This window comes from Monomorium pharaonis, chromosome 5 (genome assembly GCF_013373865.1).
Source record: "Monomorium pharaonis isolate MP-MQ-018 chromosome 5, ASM1337386v2, whole genome shotgun sequence".
Classification (NCBI taxonomy): Eukaryota; Metazoa; Arthropoda; class Insecta; order Hymenoptera; family Formicidae; genus Monomorium; species Monomorium pharaonis.
Window position 1 is genome coordinate 28,387,396 of NC_050471.1, and position 18,281 is coordinate 28,405,676.

The following is an 18,281-nucleotide window of genomic DNA, read 5'->3' on the forward strand; positions in this document are numbered from 1 at the left end:
GAACCTTCTTGGTCTTTTTCGTTTGGACCTCCCTGGTGCCCCAGGATACGACATTAAGATTGATGATGGAGTACAGTATGAGGAGCAAGTACATAGACGGAATGGACAACAAGTATATGATGCCGGGCACGATGCACCAGAATTCTTGCGGGTGTAGACAGGCTGCTATGAAGAATGAACCCGACAATGATATTAGGAAGATCGCCGAGGGCGAGCCTATGCCGTCCTCGCCGAGCTGTAGGGCGGTACCTACGATCACTGCCATCATGATCATCGCGTACCCCGTTGACAGGATCTGGGCGCATAAAAGCTGAAAACCACCCACTCTTAATTTACTCCCCATTCTCTACTTGAGGATTACATCTTCGGAAACGAATTCGAGCACCACATAGAAAGTCGTAATCGAATGTTGCACACGGAAAGAATTTATTCTCAAATCATCGTACAGTATTATTACTATAACTTTAGTAAAATTTAACCACTATTTTATATTATAGAATAGTTTGGACGAATTAATTAAAATTAAATTGGTTAGATTTTACTCGAATTTAATCAAATTGTATTAAATTTTACTATATAATAAAATTGTTCCACGATTACTGTAACTGTGAGAATAAATTGTAAAAGAAAATTCTGTCCGTGTGAGAAAAATGAATTGACGTCGCGTGAAGAAATATATTATTGCGATAACATTATGCGGTATTATAATTGAGAACTCTGATTCCAATGAAAGTGGACTTGCGCGAGCGAAAGACAATCACAATAATGCGCGACAAGAAGCGGATATGCACGGACACAGACGCGACGAATCGAAAGCGGCATACTTACCTGTACGTTCGATTTGCACGTGAAGCAGACGATCATGAACAGCAAGATGGGAATGATATTGTAGTAGAAGCTGGTCCAGTTGTCGATTTTGAAGGCCGCCACGAAGGCACCCACCAACATGAGGAAGATTGTGCCAGGTCCCAGAATTGTACCACCTGTTTTATTCATAACACAAAAATATTTTAATTGATATACTTTACAAAACATGTCCTTTGGAATAATTTTTATATTTCAGTATTTAAAATTATAATATTCTACATATAAAAATAAGTACAACGTAAAATTTAAATATTTTAATAGTTGGATACTTATGCACAGAAAAAAAATGCAAGTGTCAAATTAACTCTTATATACTGATTGTTTCATATATACGCAGTAATATATAATCTTCTTAAAAGAATTTGAAAATCTTGAATTTTAACAATATTATAATCTTATTTCAATATTTGTAATTATTATTTTAAAAATATAATATAATTATTTTAATAATTTTATGCTAAGAAAATTAAAATCTTTGATTTAAACATACAATATTTTCTATTCAATATTTTTTTTCTTTCCATACAAGAAAATTATTTTTAAATAACAAGAATATCATTTTCTTGATTAAACTATATAAAATCTTAAAGTAAATCTTCACTTAAGTAAATTCTTTTTATTTAACGCAATATAATTTTACTTCAAGATTTTCATTTTGAAACTACAGGTATTGTCGAAATAACAGTATTCGTTTTTTCTGTGCACGTTAAATTGTAATCTGAGATTTGGTTATTAAAATTTAATTAAAACAAATCAAACGACATAATATAATTCATTTTGATCAAATTAAGAGAAGCACTTGCCCATCAGTAAAATTTGATAAGAGATGTAAGGCAGCGAAATATTGTCGTTGATTTTGATCGTGCGTTTCGCGTCCATCAGTAGATCCATAATATTTGCAATGGTGGAGGGCACCCAACGGCGCCGTTGGTTGTAAAACTCGTTAAAGCCTTCCGGTGCGTGGGTATAAGCGTCACTCGCTGCGGAATATTCCACCTATAGCACAACGTTAAAAAAATAAGAATTTTTAATAAATTAAGAACATTAAATAAAACATCACACAAAAAAATGTATTCTTTAAAAAATGCAAAAATATCTTGATTCAAGAATATTTTATACTTAAAATAGCGCCAAGAATAAATATTCTTCAATTAAGAATAAGTTATTCTTAATCAAGATTTAAAAAATTTTTTATTAAAAACAAAATTTGCTTTAATTAAAGAATAAAATCGCATTAGTTTAATATGCTACTAAATATGCTCTTATTAATTGTAATTTTTCTCTCAATGAGTCTTTTTGTCAACTTTATCTAAAATAAATTTAATTTAATTTAAACATATTATTTTTTGGAATAAAAGTTTTCATAATTCTGTCCTTTTTATTTTTCTCCATCCTTTTTATAGACTGATTTTAATTAGCTAATGTTACATGTCGATGGCGAAATCTTACTTCCTTCTGCGCTCTTGGCTCCTTTTATTTATAAGAAAGTGCATTTTGTTCACGAAATAACACGCCACACAGCGGTGGGTAGTAAAAAAAAATATCATCTTAAGAATAAAATATACTTCACACAAGTTGCTAACTCAATATTTAAGCATATTATTCTTAATCCAAGAATAAATAGCTTTCGAATTATGTATCTAAGTTTGTTTTAATCATATACGATTTTAGAAAAAAGAATACCCTCTTGAGAATAAAATATACTTTACATAAATCTATTTATTATTCATGTAAATGAATACTTCTAATTGATGATAGCATTTCATGCTTATATCAAAAAGCATAGAGCATTCAAGAATAAAAATTTGCAGTAAGGATTTATTTTTTTCTGTAACAATTTTACATTTTGTGCCAAAAATCTAATTATAATAATTATTATTTAATTTACATTAAATAATAAAAAAAATAGTAAAAGCTCCCCAAAAAGTACAAATAATATTTAGATTGTAAGAATGAATTCAATTTAATAATGTCAGCGGATGAAACCGTTATGTGATGATATCAGACCCTACATACCCTGTAGCCTCGTTGCAGCAGCAACGTGCACAGCCAACGGTCCTCTCCCTGATCGTATTGCACGTAGTGTCTCGCCTCGTCGGATTTCGTCGTGTATTTCTTCATCACGTTGTCGTCCATCAGTGCCTTGCCGCGGAACAGCGAGAAGCATCCGGGGCTACAGAGCACGCAGCCGATCATGTGCTCGGTCGCCTTTTGCAGCCAGTGACCGATCGCATACTCGAACATTTGGTACCACACCATAGGCCCTGGCACATTTCCGAAACAGTAATAATACTTTACACGTCTACTTGGCGCGATTTGAGATTGCAGCAGCCTTAAGTGCCGGTACGACTTACCGGATCCGACCGGATGAATGCGACCGCAGGCGGCGCCGAGGTTCTTATTCTTCTTCATCAGGTCCACGAGGAGCTTCACCGCGGCCGGTTGAAAGTCGATATCGCCGTCGAGCGTTAACAGAAACGTATTCTCGGCAATGACCTCCTTGCGATCGACGCTAATCGGTAATTCCATAAGCCGATGGCCCAGCAGGTAATACATGTACATTACCTAAGTAAGGAATTAAATTTCCACTTATGAGAAACATGACCCACTTAGAAACTCCTAACGCCTGTCGCGCCGGAGAGCGATTTTAAATATGTATAATTTTGTTAGTCAGATCCATTTCCTGAAGTTTTCATTTCCAAGAACGGACGTCATACCTGACTCCATCGCTTCCTGTGTCGGATCTTGCTCTTGTCCTTCAGATGAGCGATCATCTTCGTCTTTCCGGGAAGAGTCCACACCAATCGTCCGCCATACGGAGTAGGGTACTTTTTAGGTGCTCTCACGTGCATTCTCGTTTTGTGTACGTCCGACGCGGCCTCGTCCACCGTTGCTACCAGCAACTTCACGAATCGGTTCACCTGCGACTCGTTCTCGTCGTGGTCGGACAGCTCAAACGCGTCGTCGAAGAATATATGAGCTGGAAGAATACAATCCCAAGTGAAATATTAAGCGATGGGCACATTTAGTTGCAGTGTTTGCCGTTGTCTGCGTAAAATTATCGAGGTGAGGAAACAACTTTATTTTTATCCAGATTATTAAAGTGTGTACTATTCCCATGTTTATCTTAAAAAGAGAAGTGTTGTCTTCTTTAAATTATCTAAGTTAATTTTGCACTGATTACATGTGATTTCCATTCCTATTACTGTTCATCAAGTTGCCAATGCAACGTCCAGTATTAGATAAATCATTTAGATAGAATAAATTGCATATAATTAAGTCGGATGTTTGGAGAAAGATAGCACTTCTTTTATTTCAGATCAAGATAAGGATAACAAAATCATTTCTTCACCCGAATAATTATCAAGATAATTTTGTATGGATTACGGCAAGCGCAAAGGTAACGCCACTCACTTTCGAATTCGTAGTAGTCGGGATCGACGACTTTGAGGTATTTCTGAGCGACGCGCCGCGCGCACTGGTCCTCGTCCAGGCGCAGGATACTCTTCAGGAATTCCATCATCTCCTCCTTGTTCTCGTGCCACATGGTAGCGCAAGCGTAGATCCTGGTTACGTGATCGCTGTTTTTCACCGCGGACGGAGGTGTGGTCGAGCCGTCCGTCTGCTCGTAGATCGTCTCGTAATCGCCGTCACCTTTCTCCTTCTCTATCTCCGCAAGATCCTGCCGAACAATCCGATATCAATTTTTATTTAAAAGCCAATTTTCAAAGTAAAAATTGCACGCTTCTATTTAAGATAATCTCGCGTGTTTCAGGGCCTGATAAGTTAAAGATCTAATCCAGCGAGAAACGATAATGAATTCGACATCCTACCTCGACCTTGACTTCCGGCTGATCGTCCCTTCGTCGATTGAGGCCCATCGACTGGTCGATCAGCAGAGAGTCGTACATCGGCACGACGAAGAGCTTCTCCGTGGACGCGAGACGCTCGCATTTGGGCGTCCAGATGTGCAGGGTGATCCAGGTCTGCGACAGCAGCCACAGCAGCCATACCCAGGCGTACTGCTTCGACACGAAGTCGTTGAGGAAGTTTGGCAGCGGCGACTCGTAAAACAGGTAGTCCGGTATGGTGCCGTGGAAGAAGCACGGATCGTTGTTGCGGAGACCGCATGCGGCAATCAGCAGCGAGATCGACACCGGTATCGTGAGATTCACTGGAAACGCGTAACTGAACCCTTGGATCAGGATCTTGCACGCGAACTTGCCTGAACGGAACAATGTAGAAGATTAATTGAAAAATATCATCTAATAAAAAAATTACGTGTTTAATAAAAAAAAAAATACTTTCTTTAAATTAAGATATCGAAACGTACGGTGCGTAAAATGTCGGGGTGAAAAAAAATTTTGAAAATATTGACATTTTTGCAAAAGGCAGAATTCAAATAGAATTCAGAAGATATTCATACAAACATCTTCTGAATTCTGTTTGAATAAGGATTCAATTTATTTCAAATATTAACACTCGCATTCAAAAGAATTCACTTGACTCTAAACGTTCTTTGCATTCAATATCGCACTAAAAAGTATTGGACCACAGTTCAATCCGAGATTTTTGCAAAGCAGAATTCACGATAAAATTATCGTGAATGCGAAACACTACTTTTGAATAAGACATTTCATGCGGGGTAGCTTACTTATTTTAGATTAATAACAATATATCTCAAGTTTTAATGCTACTTTCCTAAATACATTATATTATTTCCTCCTGGTAGCTTCAGTTCCGAGTAATATCTCTTACCAAATATATAAGCGAAGTAAGCGCCGGCGATCTGTAGCAGGAGGACGTAGATGGGTGTGTTGAAGTCAGCGTTGACGACCTCGGTAATGTTGCCCGTTAGAATCTCCGCGAGATCGGGCAGGTTTGCCGAGAACGGCTTGATAGACGTGACGGTGATCTTGTGGTCGCCGAACGCGCTGCTGAACATGGTGAAGAGATTCCCGACATTGTCCCCTTTGAGGTGCAGTATCAGTGTCGTGCTGATGAAGAACCCCACGATCTTCCAGACGGACACCAGCATGTACGTGAAGTAGCGAGTCAGTCGCATTTCTTTCTTCACTCTGCCGAGCGATCTAATTAGACCTACACGAAAAGAAATGAAAAAAAAGACGTTAAAAAGACATTTGTAAGTCAACCATGACGATTTAATTAATTAAGATAAAGATCACCAGTACTGGCATGTTAGCTTGTTTTTTGATAGAATTTCTTAGACAAAAGCTAAAAATAAAATTTTACAAATACGTAAAAAGTGTCTTCAAGTGGTACAGCAGTTTTTGTAATACTCATATTTTATAATAATTAATGTTTTCGTGACATAATAAAAAATTAACGTCTGAGAAACTGGATCTCAAAACTGGCACAGTAAGCTACATTTTTCTTTTTCTTTTTCTTTAACACAAAGTTATTTGTACACAATATTTACAAGTTAATGCCTATAAGGATTCCTAGAAGCCTTTCACTTTGATGTAAAACATTTTTTATCAATTACACAAGTACCTTGTGCTGTTCCGCAAAACGCAACATGTAGCGCAACTATATATAAAAGTTAGATTAGATTAGATTCGTTTCTAATAGATTCTACATAAAAAAAAGTCACAAATGTATGAACTTAAAAAATAAGTTCTGATTTTTTAAATTTAAATAGATCATGTTTTCATCAATATTAATACACGGAGAGAATTTTCTCTTAAAATTTACATTGAAAATCGTGGTAATTGTGAGACAACGTGAACCTTGAAGAATTTTACTATACTTTTAACCAATTTTGCTAAACTTGACTAAAATTTGAATAAAATTTGGCAAAGTTTTAATAAATTTTGCTAAAAGTATAATAAAATTTATAAAATTTTATTAAAATTTTAGTAAAATATGTTAAAAATATATATAGTAAAATTCTTCAAGGTTTACGTTGTCTCACAATTACCACGATTTTCAGAATAATTTTCAAGAGAAAATTCTTTCCGTGATATAATGCCGCTTTAGAAAAGCATCAATATCGGCGACCTTATTCAGGTAACTTTTAAAAGAAAATTCTCACCGTGTAGTTAATTTATCTAATCCCTTAAATAAGCAAAATGTCCTATGAAGGATTGTTTGTCTTTCTTTCCCTTCCGTAATACGATTTTAATTTGAAACAGGAAGATTCAGGCCGTGAAGAATTAGGTAACTCACCGATCCGACTCTGCGTGGAGACGTAATTTTCCCACCAGCCGCACGAGACGAGAAGCAGCGCGATGGGAATCAGCCATAGGGTTCGCCTCGAGCCGTCCAGGAAGGGCCATAGGACGAAGCTGGTCGCCTGGGCGGCCAGTGCGGCGATATCGACGAGAACCAGAACGAACCGCTTGGATTCGTCCTTACTTTTGTTACGGGAAAGTAGGCCTGCGAAATGTGCGCAGCAGCGTGTTTCACTTCGCCTATTCTCGCGTGATTACTACTTTCATGATTATTCGCTCGGCGAATACGGAATACCGCGTGGAAAAATCGAACGCGAAAGTCGGGCGTCCGCGATCGAAAGCAAGCGGATCCCGCGTCGCAATTCGTTTAACACAAAATGTCGATCCCAGATATTATTACACTTCGCGTTTATTTGTCGAATGCAAATGAGCTAACGCGTTATGCACATCGACGTGCTGCAAATGATAGATTAGATTTATTAAAACAAATAATTCTGAGTTATTCAATCATTTATCTTTGTTTCATTTGCAACGTTTTAACTTTATTACCCTCCTTTTTTTAATCCCCTTATAATTTCCTTTTTAATTTGTCGTTTTTCCCCCGCTTTTGCTTACATTGGAATTTTTTACACAGAGAGAAAGATTTCTTTGAAGTCAATAAACAATTTTTTTTTCGACTATTCCAAAGCATATATTTCTTTGTTTCTAAAAAATTTCATCAAACCTAAAGAAATGTATATAAATTTTATTAAAACCAAAGAGAAATATATGCCCCGCGCGGAATAGTCAAACAAAAACTGTCTATTGAATCTAAAGGAATCTTTCTCTCTGTGTACTAAATAAGGTGAAATCGAATTAAACAGGAAATTGAAGCGGCATCGAATTACCCAGCAATCCGGGAACGAAGCACACGCAGTTGGTCAACATCGCCCCCTTGACGACGTCCAATTCCGGAAGCACCGCCAGGAACATCAGGGCCAAGCCCACCACGTGAAACGTCTCCATGATGGAGACCACGAGAAAGTGCGTCAGCTGCGGTTTCTTCCACGACTTGAAGATGCACATGCGGAGGCTGCGCGCCAGGGTGCCGAACTCGGGCACCGCGAATGCGATTATTATGCACCATATCCATGCGATCCTCTCCTCCTCGGGCAGTGTCACTATGTACTGGTTCTCCCGGTCTGCAAGGGGATGACAATTATCAACGATTGAATCTTGTAAAATAATTGCCGGCTGTTATAAATGTGTCTTTCTTTTTTCCCTTTCCTTCTCTTTTACGTTCTTGTAATTATTTAATAAGAAATAAAATTGCTCCGTTTCGCGCGCGTAAATATACAATCGGTCATCCGTGCACAGAAAGAAGGGATATTGTTATCTTGACAAATACCTTTAGTTTCAAAATGAAAATCTTAAAACGAGATTACATTGCGTTAAATAAAAAAAATTTACTCGAATGAAGATTTATTTTAAGACTTTATATAATAATATTCTTGTAATTTAAGAATAATTTTCTTGAATGAATACGAAAAAAATGTTAAATAGAAAATACCGTATGTTCAAATCGTAGATTATAATTTTCTTAGAACAAAATTATCAAAATAATTATATTATATTCTTGAAATAACAATTATAGTATTGAAATAAGACTATAATATTGTTGAAATTCAAGATTTTCAAACTCTTCTAAGATTATATATTGTTGCGTATATATGAAACAATAAATGCATTCATATGAATATATAATATAAGAGTTAATTTGACACTTGTTTTTTTTTCTGCGTGTTGATAATCGAAAATCAGAATTATTTGGATTTATTCGATGGACCGAGATTAAATTGAATTTTTCCGCCTGGGTAAAACTTATGTTTAAGTTTTACCTAATTGCCTGTTGCAATAGAGTATTCTTCTGTCCTGCCGTAGCTGCGACGTCATGAAGAGAATCGTGCCCTTGGCGACCACGCCGCTTCCCAACACTATGACGAACACGAGCAGGTAGACGAGGACCTTGATCACCTGCACCATCCTCTCCAGGCATTTCTGGTTTGCCATGGAGCCCGAGTTCGAGTCGATCTTCATTGGCGGATTCCGGAAGACGTCCCATCCTTTCGTCTCGACAATCGTGCGTTGGCTACATTAAAATGATTAATTGTTCATTAGTCGCGACATTGCTGACAAACGAAAGTGAACATTTAATCAACAATCGATAAGTTTCTTTATTCAAATCTGTGACGGAGAAATATCATTTGTCAGTTTAAGTAATCAAAAGTGAATTATCTCTTCTTAGCTTAAATGAAAATTTTCTTCATTTACTCAATCTAATTCTTATCTTTAATTAAAATTTAATATAATTTTGTTAATATTATTTAATACCTCTCAAGTTTTCCATTTATATCAATTTTAATTATTTTTTATTTTGGTTTAATTTCATTTCCTTCATCCTTGAAATCCTAGAGAGAAGGAACTATTAATGGTGATGAAATCGTACCTTCCGACGTAGTCCTGAGTCAGAGGAGTGCTTTCACCATCTGAAAAATCATCCGGGCCAGTCACCATGCCGCCTCCCGGTATTACGCCATTCTGATGTTGATTCTTCGCCATTCTAATAAATTGATAATTTATCACGATTTTATATTTCCAACCGTTCTTCAAACAAATAATATAACTGTTATAATCGGAAGTGTTAATAATACAAGGAAATGCATGAGAGTGATGATGCAAGGAATTAATGAAGAAGGTTTTCTTTGGAAACTGTTAGAATCCGGAGGGTCATATCATTAACACCATCAAAAGCATCAAACTCGTCAAAATAACGGATTTCAGATTTCTCGATTGAATTACAAAAAAAAAAAATTAAGGTAAGGATTTTTATTTTCGGATTAATTATTTAAAGAAATTAAAAATAATAATCTATAAAAAAGTTAAAAACAAAAATTTAAAAAATGCGTAGAAATAAATAGAAAATTACACAATAATCTATCTAAGCTACGTAAGATTGAAAACTTAAATTAATAATGATTAGTAAGATTAGACTAATAAATAATAATAATTTTCACATAGGAACATAAAATTAAATCAACAATAAGTCGCGAGACTTAATTGAAAACCACTTCTTCCTAATTTTTTAATTTTTATCGCGATCCCTGACTTCTCGTCGGCCTTCAACTTCTCTCATCCTTGAGTTCACGCGATCTGCATGTCTCCCTCGCTTAACCCGTAAATTTCATTATCTCGCCTTTCTTAATCAACAAACACCGCTCTCCGTCCACGCGTCATTACGTTCGCGGCTGCAGCCACAGCGAAACACGCTAATTACTCGTCGGCCTATCATTAATCAATTCAAATCGCCGCGATCTGCATGATTTTCAACAGACGGTGACCTAACGAACTTGGCGCGTATCGCGGGCCCGTCATCGCGCGTTCGCGCAATTATCTCTCCTCAACATCTGGCACAAGACTTCCCCTCCTCTCCTCCACCTCCTCCTCCTCCCTCGGCGGGGGCGCGCGTACCTTTGTTCGGCGGCGGGCCCGCGAGCCGCGGCTGGAGAGGAAAAGGGAGAGAGAAAAAGAGAGAGAGAGAGAGAGAGAGAGAGAGAGAGAGAGAGAGATCCGGGGTTTCTGGTTCCTGGACTCTCCGTAGCTGAAAGTGAAAGGCTTGAAACGAAACGAACGACGTGGCAGATAACGTAGCAAGGACGTCCACTGTAACTCGGCGGCAACAGCGGGTCCGGGCGCGCCGCGCCGTTCCGCGGCCGTTGCCGCCCTCGAGGCCGAGCCGCGGAGGCATATCCCTCGGCGACGGCTACCCCGCGCGTTCCCCCGGACCCCCCGGTCATTCCTAAAATCCGCCGCTTGACTAGTTCCCTCGACGCGCTCACCCTCCCCGGTCTTTTCTTTTCCGCGCTCTTTCATCCCCTCCCCTCACCCCCCTGTCCACCTCGGGATACGTCGTCCGCGCGTTTTTTCGTCTACGTCTCTCGATAAGGAGGCGACGGGTGTCGCCGCGATGTGCACCGTGGAATGCACTCCGCGAGAAAGAGAAGAGGTTTTCGCGAAGCGAGAGAGAGAGACTCGCCTCAGTTCGGTTATCAATTAAATCGATCGAACGTTCAATAATTAATAATCGAGGCAATTTTTTACGTTAATATATACGAGTTAAAAATTTCCAATAATTGTACCCTCTGCCCATCAAACTTGATTCAGGTCGATAATGTACAGTCATTTGTTTATCCTTGTTCATGAAAATATTACGCTTTAAAATACAAGTTATGTAACTTATACGTACAAATGAATGGTGTCCCGCGATTTAAAATAAATTGAGGAATAAGAATATATTCGTCAAATTACGATTACAAGCCGTTAAAAAAAGATATTTGTGTGATCAAATTTTATTCATCTAAGCGCTTTCACTACAGATTTCTGAAAATTTGATAAATATCTTTTTTTATGGTTTTTAATCGTAATTTAACGAATATAGTCTTATTCCTCAATTTATTCCGAACTGCGGGACGCCATTCATTTGTATAAGCTACGTCACTTGTATTTTGAAGCAAATATTTTTATAAACAAATAAACTTTAATATTTTTTTGCATTTTTGCTCTTTATCTAATCGTCCTCGGGTTTATTTGTGTATACGCACTTTAAACATGTACAAGAATTTTTAATTCTGTAAATTCAATTCGAAACTAAATGGTTGAACAGAATGTCGGTAAAACAGACGGCTTTAGCATCCTCTTAATTTATACATATCAATGGATTAAGTAGATCGCCTGACGGTCTACATCGGTTCTTGGTGATGAATACCCAGATAGCGCAGAACGTTCAAAAAGAACTCACTTGTATATCACCAATTATGTCACCGATTATGAATTCCTTTTGAGATCTTTTTTATAAAAATAATTTTTTTTGCATCTCAAAAAGAATTCATAGTTGGTGACATATAATTGAGTCCTTTTTTAATCTCTGTGCTATCTGGATATAATTTTTCTATTAAATTAAATTTCTTAGCTTTAAACTGCGCGCCGATAGATTTTGTCAGACTTGCAACACAGTTACTAACGATACTCAAGAGCATCTTTAAATCCTCCCTTCCCCGAAAAACTGTAAATGAATTTTTTGCGAAAAATAATTTCTTTAATTTACATTAAATACTCTTTAAAATCAAGAGAATACTGATCAAGCAGAGATGAACGAATAAAGAGGCAAAGCGGATCTCATTGTGCTTGTTGTGTGATTTATTTTCTAATTTACTCGAAAAAAAAAAACTCTTTAAAAACTTTAATTTCTGATCGATTTCTTTTTTATTTTCCTTTTGGAATTCCCTCCGCGAGTCGCGACGAAAGGTGTGAGGAAGTCGCGTACCGTTAGCTACCAATTCGGAATAATAAGTTTCTGGGACGGTGCACGCGATCGAGTGCGACGAACTGTCGTTGCTTGCGAAAGGGAATCCGACTGATTGAGGACAGCCCGGCGGTTGAGAGCCAAGAGTTTCTAATGAATCGATCAGCCCTACGCCGATTACGATACGTCGTAATTCAGGCAGATGCCTCTTTCCAGAAATTTGGTTACTTCTTGATGAAAATTATTCGATGAAGTCTTACACGAACTGGAACACTTTTCAGAAGTATCGAGAAAGTCTACAATTTCTTTAAAATTCTTCACATACGTGAATTCTGAAATATTTTTAAGTGTTTTCATCCTGTAATTTCTAAAAGATGTTTCAAGTTCTATCAAATTACAGAATAAATCTCAAGAACTTCAAAAAAAATTCTAGAAAAGACATAGACTGTCAACATTTCTATTTCAATTTTTAGAAATCTAAAGAATTTTCTAAAAAAGTTACAAAATTTTTTTAAAAGGACACACATTACGATCCCTATTTCTGTTTGGTTTATTAAGAGAAATTGTTGCATTTTTAAATAAATGTCTTATAACTGTGAGTTTAGAATCAATTAAACAACATTTAATTTTCAATTTTAATTGTTAACAAAGTTATTGTATCAAATTAAAATGGAAGGCTGTAATACGATTGTCCTTTGTTAAATTTATTGCTTGCAAGGAATATTTTTGTGTTTTATTCGAGGGACGCAGTAAAAGATTCGTCCAATAAGAAACGGACCAAGAAGAACGGACCATGATCACAGTCTCAAGCATTCCTTTGTCAAGGCTCTAATAAAAAATAAAAAAAAAACAACAGTGGATCTACTTTGTAAAAAAAAAATGAGAAAAGAGGTTTTTCTTTATTAACAAGATTCTTTTTTATTAACAAGGTTTATCTAATGACGATCTGTTTACCTAGGACGTAATGAAGATGCGATTGGGAAAGGATAACGTGTAAAATCCCGGTTTATCGAGGACACCGAAAGACCGAGAGATTATGATTCAATAAAAGGCTTGTTTATCTCCTCCGTTCGATCTTCCGATCGAACTTTCGACAGGACAGGATGTACCGCGTACTCTGGCGCGAGATTGTTGCCAAAGAATTTCGCTTCGCCCGTGAGCGTGAGTCAGATGTACAGAAGAGAGCCAGAGTTCTCGGTGGAACGCGAGGTCACGAGGAAAGGAACGACCTTGCGACATGGAGAATATTTTTCGAGAATGGATTTTCAACGCGACGACGATCGTCAACCTCATCCAGTGTATCGTCCTCGATTGCACGGTCGTGACCAGCCCACCCGTTTTGTTTCTTCTTTACGTCCTCTCCACGTTCTCTCTCCTAGTCTCTTCCCTTTAATTACCCCTTCAACTCTATCTCTCTGTACTCCATTGCGGCCCCCCCCCCCCCACACACACACCCCTCTAATTAGCACTTTAATCGCCAGCACTCGCCAGTTACATTCGCTCTCCTCCACTCCGCCTAACATCCAAGTCCCAATACCGTTTTATTCCTCTTGTTTTTCCCTTCTTTTTCCGGCCGCACTGTTCGTCGCTCCGGACCACTCGTTTCCTTCGCCGCGCCGGGAGGAAAAAAGATCCTAGACGAGTACCACGAGTACGTACCCACGATTTCTCGCCGATTACGTGTATACACAGGATGCGTCGCAAAGCGTAGATCGGTATCGGTATCGAACGTCGCCCGAATGTGTATGTGACTTGTACTTTTTCCTTTCTTGTATAATAGTTATAAAATTCTCCCGCGTAATTGCGGTTCCTTGTTTAGCCTGCATTCTATTTCGGTTGTCTGTTGGGTATTTTATTTCTAAATATATATACATAGATTAATATAATTATATTACATTATGTAACTTAAAGGTAAAACTTTTTTCTTTCTTTATTTAGATTATTCGTGTTTATATATTTATTATATATATAATAAATCTGTAGACTTTGATAATTAGATTATTAATTTGATTTAATGTGTGTGTTGTGTCGCAAAATTTTAACGGGCGATTTTTCAAACTAGTAATTATCCCTTTCGTAGAGGATTCTTTATTCCGAACAATCGTATTTCGTTAAATGGTATCAATATAAACGAGAGTAATGTGGGTATTGTTTAAATCTAGTTTAATTACTGACAGCCAATTTATAATTTGCTTGAAGCATTTCACGCGAAGAAATCAAAAAGTGTTTGTTTTGAAACATTGGCCATTATCTTTCGATGGAAAGATTTCTTCGAGCGATTATATTTCGTTGAATACACTTTCCAATAGGTAGAATAGATTAATGATTTAATTAACAATCTAGCGGGGTTAATATTGCATATTTACAATGTCTACTTTCCAGGCGTAAATGTAAGAATGCATTTACTAATGAGGATTTATCAATATTCATCGCAATAAAATGTTTGGGTAAATTTTACAATTTGTTTGATAAATTGTATTATGCAGATAGAAAATAAATTAACAGAAATTCAGCAATTATTGTTTCATATGTAAGCAAAGTATGAACTCTTCATAAGAGTTTGATAATTCTAAGTTTTAACAAAATATATTTTTATTTTATCATATATATATGTATTTATTATATGATAATAACTGTATTAAAAGATTCTAATTCTTTGTTTGAAGATATTGTTATCTTTTATCCAATATATTTTTCCTCTTAATTCAATGAAAATTATTACTGAATGATAAAAATGTATTTTTCTTGATAAAATTACAAAATTCTTCATATCTGTCCAAGATTAATAAATTCTTTAAAGATTTTATATCATTGCTTATATATAAGATAATAATTTTAGACTAATTTTTTTTTGTGCAGTTTATGAAATGTCTCTTTCGTTAATTTAAAAGAACCCGGATGACACAGAGAGTTCAAAAAGAACTCAATTGAGTTCACCAATTATAAAATTTTTATAAAAATAATTCTTTTTGCATCTCAAAAAGAAATTCATAATTGATGACATACAATTGAGTTCTTTTTCAACTCTCTGTGCTATCTGGTAATTCTATTTACAGCAAAGTATAACGAAAATTTCTCTTCCTGTAAAGGATTAACGATTACAGATCAGCATAATTGTACCGATCTACTCCAAATTAAATTCGCATGCGTCGATTATCAGCACTGTGCAATTCGATTCGATCATCGCGAGGCAGAGGGATGGGGGAGGAGAGGAACGCTTACCTCGCAAGTCTCGTGAAAGGTTCGTCGGCGATCGAACCCCTCGCGGTGGTGAATTCCTCGGTCAGAAGATACAGGCTCCGTCGCACCTAATTTTCTAAAACTCCCCTCGCGCTAACGCAATCGCGGCCCGCTCGCAACTCCGCGCGAAACGTACGTGTACGCTCTCGTAACGCGCGCTTACTTTCTCTCCTTCCCTCGTCGTGTCGCGCGCCACGCATGCAGGTAACGGTAACGAAATCTATTTCTTCGGCGGAGACACAACACGCGATCGTCCCCCGCGAGATCCGCGCGAGACAGCGCAGGAAGTGAAAACGCGCGGGTGGGCCGGATTTTCCCGCGACGTGCTCTCTCTCTCTCTCTCTCTCTCTCTCTCGCTCCTCCTTGCGCGAGATGAGGCTCCCGCCGATCCTATCGGTCGCCATTATCTGCTTGTTCCGTGAATTTTCCGCGCCTCGGAAAAATTCTGGCTGCGCGATTTCCGCAAGTGACGGCGATACGTGGAGTGTTCTTAGCTCGGAAAAGCGCCCGGAAGTTTTTTGGAGGCAAAATGTTTTTTGTTTTTTTTCCCCTTTGCTGTTCCTTGAGGGAAAATTTTCCTCGGAATTTTCATGTGATTTGAAACACTTTGCAGAAGTACTGAGAAAGTTCATGTTTTTTAAAAGGATTTTAAAAGGATTTGCTAAAGCTTTTTCTGTAATTTCTAAAAAAATATTTTAAAGTGATTTTCAGACTTTGTAAGATTTCATAAGAAATAGTAGAATGAGAAATCTAGGAAATCTTGAAATATTTCAGAATTTTCTCTTAAAATTTATTCTTCAAAACCTGGTAATTGTGAGATAATGTGTGACCTCAAAGAATTTTACTATACTTTTTAGTAAATTTTACTAAAAGTATAATAAATTTTACTATACTTTTAGTAAATTTTATTAAAAAGTTCTATTAAAGAACCCTCCCTCCTCCGTAACGCGCCTCGCGGCCCAATTCCCTGCCCTCGGTATCACGGTATCGATATCGCGTATCTCCCGATACGCAGCCGCGAGAATTAAAAGTCAAAAGATCTGCTTATCTAACCGGAAATGTGCCCGCCGTGCCGATAATGTCGGCCAGTTCCCCTTAATCCACGGCAATTATAAACGGATCTCTCAACGGGACTGGCAGTGACACATCGACGAACTTTTCCCGCGTGATAAAGTGCCCGAGTAGATGACAACGAAGCGTGCAAATATTTCGCGCAATCGCTTCCTGGTTTCGCGCGCTAATTATATCTGTCGCCGCGTCTTCTTTGTCGCCGGGCGCGTTTTATCGCCGAGATCGAGGGAGACGCGGGCGGGTTCGACGGATTATACCGCGTGCAATTGCACGCGGATCGGCGATAGTGAAAGTAACGGGCGCAAGGTCACGCCGTTCCATAAATATGCAATTATCGCCTCCCTGGGGCCCTGGTCTCTCTCTCTCTCTCCCCCTCTCTCTCTCCCTCTCTTTCTTTCAACGCGCCATCTCGTCACGGGGGATTCGCACGCCGCCCCCTTACTCATCTCCCAAGACGATCAATGAAGTTCTTGGGAGTAAACGCGAGACCGTTTCGACACGGCGCGTTGGACGTTCCCGTTACGGTATCGTCTCCAAGTCCTTTCGTCATTATCGTCGCTATAATAGTTTCTGGACCGTTCGCTATGGATTCCTAAGCAGCCGCCGGAAAATTGAAATAACCGTTGTACAATAATACTCGCGTAATATCTCTCGAGACAATTCGAAACGGATTTAATTTGAGTCTTTCCTTCAGAACCGTCGATTAGTATGGCGCAATAATGTTGTACAATGTTGTACAATGTAACTTCCAGACGAACAATAATATTGTACGATGATATTGCGCAATATTTTTTCTAGATAGTCTAAAACAAATCAATAATATTGTGTGCAATATTCGAACGTAATGAGGCGTAATAAAATTTAAAGGAGGAATTGTTATTGTTATTATCAGAAGAAATCAAATTGGCGACACTTTTTACGTAAAGGGTTATAATTCAGAAGAATATTGTTAGACAATATTTTTAAGTTCTTTACATTATGAAATTGTCTTGTTCTCCCTGGCGAATTTCCTCTTTACATACATATATTTAAAAATTTCTGTAACCTATGATTATAAAACTTTTTAGAAAACTTCTCAAATTTGTTATATAAATTGAGGCTTTTTCAGAAATATTGAGAAAGTCTATATTTTTTAAGACTTTTTGTCAAAAAATTTCTGATGTATATAAATTGTGAAATATCTTATAAGATTTCTTATTATAAAATTTCCGATAAAATTTTATAAAATCTAGAAAAGTTTAACGTTTTTTTAAATTATTAAAAAATATAATATAAAAGAGAAAATGTTATACATTATTATGATATAAATAACTTAAAAGTATCATTTATAATAATATTATTCTAAATTATAAGTTTTTATGTGAAAAATGGTGCGCGATTCAATTTCTTCTGCAATAATTCTTATTTTATGTTTTATTACGCTTTATTACGTTTTATTATCTTCAATTTCTTTTAGCATTTATCTTTCACATTGTTAAGCTCTTATCTTTTTCCATTCCGTTGCCATTGTTATCATTAATTTGTAGTTATTATTTCTTAATTCTCCTCATCTCATTCTAAAAACATATAAT

General features: G+C 37.1%; 1 protein-coding gene across 1 annotated transcript in view; it reads right to left on the reverse strand.

Moving 5' to 3' along the window:
* Positions 1–18,281, reverse strand: part of LOC105831196 (chitin synthase chs-2) — a 30,259-nt gene that overhangs the window by 8,809 nt on the left and 3,169 nt on the right. Inside the window, exons 2-14 of the mRNA XM_012671177.3 lie at positions 9,547–9,660; positions 8,939–9,189; positions 7,949–8,242; positions 7,057–7,266; positions 5,626–5,967; positions 4,701–5,092; positions 4,282–4,549; positions 3,585–3,847; positions 3,222–3,432; positions 2,884–3,131; positions 1,671–1,863; positions 829–983; positions 5–310 (exon numbers count right to left, since the gene is read on the reverse strand). Coding sequence (XP_012526631.1) covers positions 5–310; positions 829–983; positions 1,671–1,863; positions 2,884–3,131; positions 3,222–3,432; positions 3,585–3,847; positions 4,282–4,549; positions 4,701–5,092; positions 5,626–5,967; positions 7,057–7,266; positions 7,949–8,242; positions 8,939–9,189; positions 9,547–9,659 — 3,246 coding nt within the window. The 5' untranslated portion in view covers position 9,660. The remainder of the gene's footprint in view (positions 1–4; positions 311–828; positions 984–1,670; positions 1,864–2,883; positions 3,132–3,221; positions 3,433–3,584; positions 3,848–4,281; positions 4,550–4,700; positions 5,093–5,625; positions 5,968–7,056; positions 7,267–7,948; positions 8,243–8,938; positions 9,190–9,546; positions 9,661–18,281) is intronic.